Below are 9,757 nucleotides of genomic sequence, written 5' to 3' on the forward strand. Positions count from 1 at the left end.
TTTGAGGTGTGTGATTTGGGCTTGAATAAATCTAGCACCTTTTCAATGATATTGCTTTGAGAAAACACAAGAACGAGGAAACACACTCGATTTGAGTTGTTATTTCAGTTGGGCACTTTCCGGCTGCTCACCTCCACCAGGCTGTTGTGGCCGCAGTTGACAGCCAGGTGCAGAGGGGACAGGAGGGCCGCGTTGAGGATGTTCGGGTCAGCCCCCAGGTCCATAAGATTCCTGCAGCTCTCCGCCTTGTTCTTCTTCACTGCCCAGTGTAAGGGCACATTGCCCTGCTCATCACAGCTGTTCAGCTCTGAAAGGAAATGAGAATACATGCAAATACACACACATGCAAAAAGATAAAGAGGCATGTACTGCCACCTCCTATATAGATACAATACATAAAAATCAAACACGCTGTTCCATAGAGTAACTTAAAGACAGAATTATGGTGATTAACAATACACATATTTTACCTGTGCTAGAGTGCATCTCATGATCGATGACTGAGGTATGCTTACCCTGTGAGTCTATGACAGTGGTGATGAATTGGATGAGGGTGACGTGGCCGCCTGCGGCGGCATGATGGAGGGGACTGGCTCCGTATTCATCTTTCTCACTCAGGACCTCTGGGCTGTTCCTCACCAGGTTCTCCAGGAGAGCCAGGTCACCCCTCTCGGTCAACTAGATGGCCATATAGAATATAATAGGAGGGAGAAGAGAAGAGGTCTATCGATGACTTTTTTTTTTTTTTGATTTCACCACAGATTATGTGATAGTAAGAATAACAACTTGTAAACGCTGAACAGGCATTAAGAATCACCCTTGTGTGGTTTCTGCTGTGATAGTTCAAATATGATACGACAGATCTTTTTTTTAGGCCACTGGCCATTATTCAAATTTCAGTTTTAAGCAAATACTGCAACTCACGTAACATTATTACACAATACTAGAGCTGCCGTCAGGTCAGCTCTTCACAATGACTTTCTTTAAGGTTAAACGGGGGGATTAGATGGGCTGTTACATAATCACTCCTCATATTGTAAATAGAGAAAGGAAATCACTTCTTAAAATGCCTTTTGTGCACATTTGTGGTTTGTCATACATACATTTCTTTGTATACGTTTGTTTTACATATAGTTTGGTGTCAGCTTCACCTCGAATACATTTAGGCTTGCCAGGGCTGGATCCTCATCTTCTATCACATACGTATAACAGCTGGTCTGTCGGGCCACCTCCCTGCTGAAGTTCATCACTTAGGAGACTCTCAGTAGAGACGAGCCCCTCACGAAGAGTGACGGCGATGGCACGTTTCTAGACATAACCACATACACACATTACTGTATGAAATGCAACGGAAAAATGCAGAAATGGAAAACAAATCCACCATCGTTTCAATCAAGTCATATGACTGAGCACATAAAGCCTGCTTTACAAGCCGGAAAAACATAGTGTGTTATGTGACGGAGAGGACAGATAACGCCTTAAGCCAGATCCTCTTGCCATGAGGGGATATGGGCACAGATGACTTTGTCTTTACCCAGAAGGGCATTCAGATCCGCCGAGTGTTTGGAGGTTGAAGCCCTTCTGTTGAAGAAAGCAATTATGTTCTTCACAGCTGGGGGGAAGGGGGGCTGCTTGTTTGAATCAGTCCCAGGTGTCCTTGCGTGATCCTGGGTGAGCAAGATTGAGAAAGACCTTGTAACTGTATTGTATGATGATCCTCAGTCACATCAAAAGGCCAAACAGCAAATGACTTTTTTAGTGGGCAATTTACTATGGAGAATTCTCATTGGAACCCCCCCACCCCCACCCGACCTTATGCAGAATCATTCCTTTGGTGTGTACTGTGACTGATTGAAGTTGTTTCTCAGGTCAAAGCAGCGGCAAAGTTTTATCTTATGTGGATAGGAATCATTTTGAGGAAATTATGTAAATTAATTGTGCATTTCTGTACAGCTATGTTCAAACATTGAAGCAATATCGCATGGGTCAGTTCACCTGGACAGAGGTTCCAAACAGGCCTTTACCGGCTCTTCTAAGGTGAACAGAATGACTCTCTCCGAATGAAAGATTCGTCATTAACTCTAAGAATCAATCAGTTCACTTCTCTACAGGCTGTTGTACAGATGAGTAATGGATTGTTCTGACCAGTAAATGAAGAAAAAGAACCACAAACTAAAAATTGTAGCTCTTACTAGAACCTGTGGTCTGGAGGTGTTTGCACCAGATATGACATAGGTACACATGTACAGTACATGTATGTAGACTTTTGTTACAGATGTAGAAGTTCTGCTGAAGAAGACTCCAAATTGCAATACAATATAGTTCACCCTCATACTCCAAAAAATTTCTACAATGAGAGAACACTTCCATTATGATCCATCAATATTTAATTACATCTTATACTTGGATCAGGCTCGCTCTTAAGACGTGACCACACTGTAAAATAAATAAAGACTCAACAGAATACCCAATACAGAAGAGCAAATATGATCTGAGAAGTATTTGTAAGTTTAATGTACAAAAAGCTTAAAAAAAAGAAAAAAGAAAAAGGATTAAAAGGAGATTCATTTCTATTGTTTGGCTTAAATTATAGAACAATGCTAATATACATTTTAAAAATGTATAATTGCTTTTGGTTTTCAAAAGAATGATCTGCATATCTATTTTTGAGGTTTACAAATGTGAATGATTTCCTTTTCCTAAATTATCAAATGCTAATATAAATTATAAAATGTGTAATTTTCCTTACTTTTTGGTGGGAAGCTTAAATTGATTAGAATGTATGCAGGCATATGTAAGCATTTTGCTTCGGCCTGAGCCGGTTCAGTCACTACTTAAATACATAAACTGTTGACTTAATTTCTTTTGCTGTCTATATTGTTTATATTGACTGTATTATCCGATGACTGAATAAACACTACTACAGTCATCTATATCTTATTTCACATCCATTATAGTACAAATACAGCTTCATATTGCAGTGCAAAGTGGACAGGTTGGCCTAATTTTCTTCTAATTTGGTGACAAAGACCCATTGTCTGTCTTCATCCTCCCTATCATTTCCAAGCATCAGCGGTAAATAAGAGTTATTTGTTTTTGTAATTGAGCCTGCCACTGATCTGTTTGCAGAAGCCATGTGTGACGGAAGTCCACTAATGGACACTGAACACATTTCCTTAACAGTAGAAGATAAAAAGAAAATTAAATTAAAACAGTGACTTCCTCGCATGCAAGGAATTTGCTTTTATATTGTAGTTCATATTAAACAGTATACAGTGGTATTATTCACTAATTTATGGAATACATGTTTGCTGGTAGGCTATAATTTAATTGGAAAACTTAATTACATTAAAATGCCAGCAATGACCAGTCAGAGTTTAATAATAGATGTGTTCTTATTTTTTGAGGCAGAATAACTAAAATCAAATTCAGAGTGGCACAGCTGATAGTAGTTGATCATAGTAATGATCATGGAACATAAAAGGCAAAAATGTATATAAAACGTGTAGTATAAATTGTGGAATAAATGATTAACTCAAATGAGTAAAGTACATATTTAATGAAGAAGTTTGTTGCTGTGCTCAGTTTGCACACTGTTGAATGTAACTCACACTCTACAACAAATATATTCAATAGAATTTACATTTTAAAAGGCAAACACCAGCTAAACGTTTAAACTGAAACACATTTTCCACAATGAAAAGAACTGTCAGCATTAGAAATATCACTAATATTTTCAATTAGCTTCACTGTTTTTGATAAATATGCAGTTAAGCAGAAACACTGAAGACAAAGTTGAAGACATGTGTACTTACTGTGTTTCTGTGGTGCTGCTGTTGAGCTGAACAAACTGGATGTTCTTCTCACCACTGCATTAGGGCTTTAAATAGTGCGGGGAGTGAGCTATTTCCCAGTCTGTCTCCTAATGCAGGCAAGACAGGACGCTGCCCCCTGTGACCAATTGACTGTCATGATGTTTTCATAAAGGAGCAGACAAACCCATCGTGAAATTTGATAGGAAATTTTACTGGCAGCAACACATTAAGCAGCAAACACTACTCACGGCTGTCTCCCTGACAATACGTTAATATACCTGGATGAATGAGGAAAAATTTTTATTCTTGTAAACAATAATGGTGTAAAAGTGGCTTTTTTTTCATTTTGTGCTTATATCTACAAACTTGACACTTTATTTATTTCCACTGGAAGAAGCAGAGGATGTGTTTATGTCCAAAACAGCCTTTTCCATCATTTCAAATTTCCAGGCCTTGCTTTACTATTGTTAGTATTTGTTTTGCTGTCTGGCAAGGCTCCATGACATTTCCAACAAACCAAAGAAACAACCTGCCCACTCAGCTGCATATCACATATAGTATACCATTTATCAAACCATTACTCTGTAGGAGAAAACTATTTACTTTACTGCCTGTGTTTGAGATAAGGCCCATTCTGCTGCATACGCTCAAAAAGCATGTGACTTTTGACAAGATAGAATGAAGACAACCTCTAAGACCTCCTTGTTGATCGTGGGGATTAAGGAATATTCCTCAGGGAATCTTTATCAGGCAGGATTATCAGATAAGGTATATCATTAACTAAGGATTATACAAGCATTTCTACCAGCATGGTCATCAGGGGAATAAGTATTGTGTGAGACTGGTCTTTGACAACATAAAATGTATGTTCGATCTCCCTTGCGAGCAGTACTGAATTTTAAATCATATTTTTAAAAAGTAAGTTAATACAGTGCAAGAATAAATGAGCCACTCAGTACAAGTACAAGTACAACACTCAACTACAGGAGAAAAGTTTATTGTATTTTTTAACACTTTTTAGCCATGATGATCTCATTTCAAATGATGTGCTGGCAACAAGTGGCAGCAAGTCCACGTAGCTCGTAGTTTTATTGCAATATATTTGTATATTTTTTGTCAATTGATGACGTTTTTTTTATCCTACATCGTTGTTTTGTCTGACGATGGAGAAAATAACGTACACAAAGGAAGAACTCCTGGCTTTAAAGTGTACCAGATATGGAATTAAACATCCCATACCAGTTGAGCTGAAGAAGCCGTACCGTGGATGCAGAGTGTTGTGAGTGAATGTCAACTCCCTGGCTAACAAGTATGATGAACTGGAGGCACTTGTGAAGAACCAGCGAGCATATCGTGAGTGTAGTCTCATGTGTTTCACGGAGACCTGGTTAAACGACAAAACTCCCGACCACAGTGTGGATTTGCCCGGCTTCACTGCAGTACAAGCAGACGGAGACGCCAGAGCAAGAGATTTTAACCATGTCGCTGTCACCTCTCACCTGACTGGCTTCACTCAGTATGTTGGCTGTCCCCACAAGGGAAAATAAAACACTTGATCTGTTGTATTCAAATGTCAAGGAGGCCTACACTGCTTTAGCTCTACCACCACTTGGCAGATCAGATCATAATCTGGTTTTTCTTCAGCCTTCCTACAAGCCTTGTTTACTGAGGCAGGCTACAACCAATCCGCTCATTCAGTAACTGGACGCCGGAGGCCAGTGAGTCTCTAAAAGACTGTTTTGAGTGCACAGACTGGAATGTCCTGTTGGAGCCACAGGAAAATGATAACAACAAGGACCCTGACCTTCATGGAATGGTTGAATGTACCACAGACTACATTAACCTCTGTATGTTCACTGTAATACCAGCTAGGACTGTACACTGCTTTCCAGACAACAAACCCTAGATCACCAGTAACTTCATGACCCTACCCATAAATAGGAGGCCTTCAGGGATGGAGACAGGGAGAAGCTCAGGTGTGTGCAACATGAGCTGAAGAGGAGATTAAAGCAGGTGAAGGAGGACTACAAAAAGAAAGTAGAGAGGAAGCTGCAGCACAACAACACCAGAGAGGTGTGGAAGGGGATGAGGACCATCACTGGCTGTAAAGAGAAAAACTGCCAGGCAACATCAGGTGATGTGGAAAAGGCCAATGAGTTCAACCTGTTCTACAACAGGTTTGACACAGCCTCACCTGTTCTCTCTCCCACTGTTTCAGCTGCAGCTTCACCTATAACATCTCCTCCACAACCTGACACTGCAGCTGCAACTCCCTCCACACTGGGGTCAAGTCTCCTGTCCTTTACAGTGGAGGAGGTGAGGTGACCGGCTGAGATAAATGACTACAGACCGGTGGCCCTCACATCACACATCATCAAGACCCTGGAGCGGCTGGCCACAGGTTAAACATGCACTAGACTCCCTACAGTTCCCCTACAAAGAACATATTGGAGTGGATGATGCCGTCCTTTACATGCTCCACCGGGCCCATTCTTACTTGGATGAGCCATGTGGTTACATGAGGATATGTTCTTTGAATTTTCAATTACATTTAACACCATCCAACCCCCCATTCTTGAAAACAAACTGGAAGGGATGGGGGTGGATCCCTGCTTCACATCCTGGATTGCGGATTACCTGACAAGATGAACACAGTACGTCAGGCTGGGCTGTGACACAGTCTCAGGGACAGTGATGAGCAGCACTGGGGCTCCACAGGGGACTGCTCTGACTCCATTCCTTTAAATACAACTCTGAGTCTCGCCACATCCAGAAATACTCTGATGACACAGCTATTGTGGCGCGTATCAGGAATGGGCAGGAAGAGGAGTACAGGGATCTGACGATGGCCTTCAGTGAATGGATCAACAAGAACTACCTCCTTCTGAACACCTCCAAGACCAAGGAGATGGTCATCGACTCTATGAGGTCTAGGTCTACCCTTCAACAAGTCAACATTATTATCACCAATGAGCTAATGGACACATGAATTTCCCCTAGGGGATGAATAAATAAAGTATCTCTCTATCTATCTGATAGTGGTGACACTTGGGATAGCAATGTCGGCCTGTTGGTTGCTCGGAGAATTATTATTACTTTTACATGTAACAATATTTTTACAAAGTGGTATTGGTACTTTTAGCTTAAATACAGCTTCGCAGAGCTGCTAGGATAACTTTAGTAGTACTGGCACAAATGGAATGACCAATACTTTCTAGTGGTATTTTTGGGTATGGCGGAGTCGTCTCCTGACTGTAGGTTAGACGCCTGGTTGAAGGTGCGTTTAGCTCGCCTTCAGATGGAGAAGGAAGAGAGGTAGTGTGAGTTCCAGCTCCAGAGGGAGCTAGAGTTAAAGATGCTGGAGACCGAGGCAGAGACACTCATTCGGTTGCACCAGTTAGAGTTGCAGTCAAGTTCAGTCAGGTTTGCTCGCGCGCGGTTGCCGACTGCTTCCGCTGCAGCGTTTGATGCGAGTAAAATTTCCTATTTCTAGTCCTACTTTGCTGCATTTGAACGGATTGCTTCTGCGTTATGGTGGGCTATTCTTGGTTTGGTGCCGGAGGCATATAGACAACGGTTCCAGATCATCAAGAAAACAGCTAACTAGACCAACGCTGATTTCGCTAGAGAAAAGGGAGTGTTGTTTGACAGATGGTGGATAGCCTGTAAAGCTAAGGACTTGGCATCTGTGCGTGAGCTGGTTTTGCTGGAGGAGTTTGAACGCTGTCTGCCTGAGAGCACTGTTGTTTATTTAAATGAATAGAAAGCATCTACTCTGCATCAGGCCACTATCCTCACATTATCCTCACCCACAAGACCACATTTGTACAGCATGATGACCCACCCCCCCATGAGTTGTATCAGAAGACTGGTGAAACCCAGCCTTTTTGTAGCCAGGGTGCTAAGAGTGAGAAGCTATGTTTTTTCTGTTAGTGCAGTAGATAAGCTTGTATATGGAAGGTTATTTTGCATTATATGACTAAAGCATTAAACTCTCTCCATTGGTTATAGCCTACTTGGTGTGGTCCTGCTGAACCATTGGTGGTCGTTGGAGTGTCAGCGTAGTGTTGAGGATGCTAAATCTCTCCAAAGCAGTGCTCCAGTGTTGGTTTCCCCTAACCTCTGTTCTTTTTCTGCTGGAAGTGCATGCTAGCGCCACAGGAGCCGGTGCTATGCTGTTACAGGTGGGCATTGGGGATGTGCTACTTGCCTGTAAAGTTTGAGCGATGTCAGTTAAGGTACCATATCCACAAGACAGGTCTCTCTTTTAGGTTTGCCCCAGTTTACTTATTGCAGTCATTGTTACTTCCCCTGGATTCTTTTGGGGAACGTAACAATACCAAGAAAGCGCTTTGCCTGAGATGCCCATGTCATAGATCACAGACAGCAGGATGTGGCAGTTCACTGTATCAAAGGCTGCTGATAGGTCCAGCAAGATAGGAACAGAGGACTGAGCTGCAGCTCGAGCTGCCCTTAGGGCTTCTGTTACAGACAAAAGAACGGGTTCAGTGGAGTGGCCACACTTGAAGCCCGACTGATTTGGATTAAGGAGGTCGGTCTGTGAGAGGAATTCTGAGACCTGCTTGAAAACCACTCTTTCGATACACTTATATAAGAATGGAAGTAGTGAGACTGGTCAATAGTTGTCCACTTGAGCAAGGTCAAGTCAGGCCTTTTTGAGCAGAGGAGTTACTTGAGCTTGTGTGAAATTGATTTGTGCTATTGCTGGCACAAAGGTGGGAGATGTGGCTTGGAGGTGGTTTGAGGGTCAGAAGTTTTGACACATCGTTCTCAGTGAGACGCACGAATGAAAGAAAAGATGCGTCCTTGGGGGAGACTGGGACGGACATGTGGTCAGACTTCTACGTGTTACACTTTTTGGTGCTTTGCACTCAGCTAAAGGGCTGAGTGACGGAGTTGGTGAGGTATTGACTGGGGGAGGCAGAGAAAGGCATGAAAGCCATGTGGAGAGTGGTGAGCCCTTAACCAGGGAAGACAGGATGTCTATGAGAGGTTCAGAGAATTGGCAACAGATGGCCACCACCCTGTCAGTGGAGAAGGAGGCAAAGATATCGGCTGAGAGGTTTGTGTCTGATTTGGGGTGGGGGAGGATTGAGTAAAGTTTTGAAGGTGGAAAATAGTTTCCGAGTGTCTTTGTTACTGCAGATCTTATCATTGTAAAAGAGCGGTTGTGGCAGCACTGATGTTGGATGAGAAGGAAGATGGGAGTGACTGATAGCCCTTGAGGTCAGCAGGGTCACTGGTTTTATGCCATTTTCTCTCAGCAGCTGAGACTGGTATCAGTCAGCCATGGGTGAGGCAGGTTAGAGTGAGCAGGTTTGGTAGATAGAGGACACAGGCTATCCAGGCATGAGGCCAGAGTAGAGAGACTCTGTTGCATCATTGACCTCTAATGAGGAAAATATGCAAATAGGAAGTAGAGCGGAGGTGACCACTGAGGAAAAGTGGGTGGAGGACAAGTTGCAGAGGTGGTGGAATGGGCGACACTTCCAGGAGGCATACAGTGGAGCCAGTGAAATGGTCAGAGAGGTGCAGAGGTGTGACTGTGGTACAAATTCGGGTGAGAAGGAGATAAAAAATTCTTTACTCTCTAATTCTTCATTCTTTAGTCTGAGAGACTTTTACTTTTACTGGAACAATAACAGCACTATACTCAAAGGAGGACTATTTGTTTGGAGGAAACATTTGAATGAATGTCTATTTTTTGGAAATGAGGAGACCAGTCCTGCCTCCTGGGCCAGACAGACAGGAAGTATAGGAGAATGTGTAGTTACTGGAGAGGACAGTATCTTACTGAATTGCAACCCAAAAACTTAATTGCAGCAGCTATTGACGTGGGTCTGATTTACAGCAGGTGTATTATAATTAATGAACATCATCAAACAAATAAATTATCCTCAGATTTTATTAAAGATCTTTAA

The 9,757-nt window shown here is 42.3% G+C and overlaps 1 protein-coding gene across 1 annotated transcript in view; it reads right to left on the reverse strand.

Moving 5' to 3' along the window:
- Positions 1-3,901, reverse strand: part of trpa1b (transient receptor potential cation channel, subfamily A, member 1b) — a 22,530-nt gene extending 18,629 nt beyond the window's left edge. Inside the window, exons 1-5 of the mRNA XM_023416850.2 lie at positions 3,816-3,901; positions 1,535-1,667; positions 1,152-1,308; positions 516-678; positions 132-307 (exon numbers count right to left, since the gene is read on the reverse strand). Coding sequence (XP_023272618.1) covers positions 132-307; positions 516-678; positions 1,152-1,247 — 435 coding nt within the window. The 5' untranslated portion in view covers positions 1,248-1,308; positions 1,535-1,667; positions 3,816-3,901. The remainder of the gene's footprint in view (positions 1-131; positions 308-515; positions 679-1,151; positions 1,309-1,534; positions 1,668-3,815) is intronic.
- Between the last annotated feature and the right edge of the window lie 5,856 nt (positions 3,902-9,757).

The sequence above is a fragment of the Seriola lalandi genome, unplaced genomic scaffold (genome assembly GCF_002814215.2).
Source record: "Seriola lalandi dorsalis isolate HSWRI2012SDOR001 ecotype SW California unplaced genomic scaffold, Sedor1 jcf7180002054570, whole genome shotgun sequence".
NCBI classification, from domain to species: domain Eukaryota; kingdom Metazoa; phylum Chordata; class Actinopteri; order Carangiformes; family Carangidae; genus Seriola; species Seriola lalandi.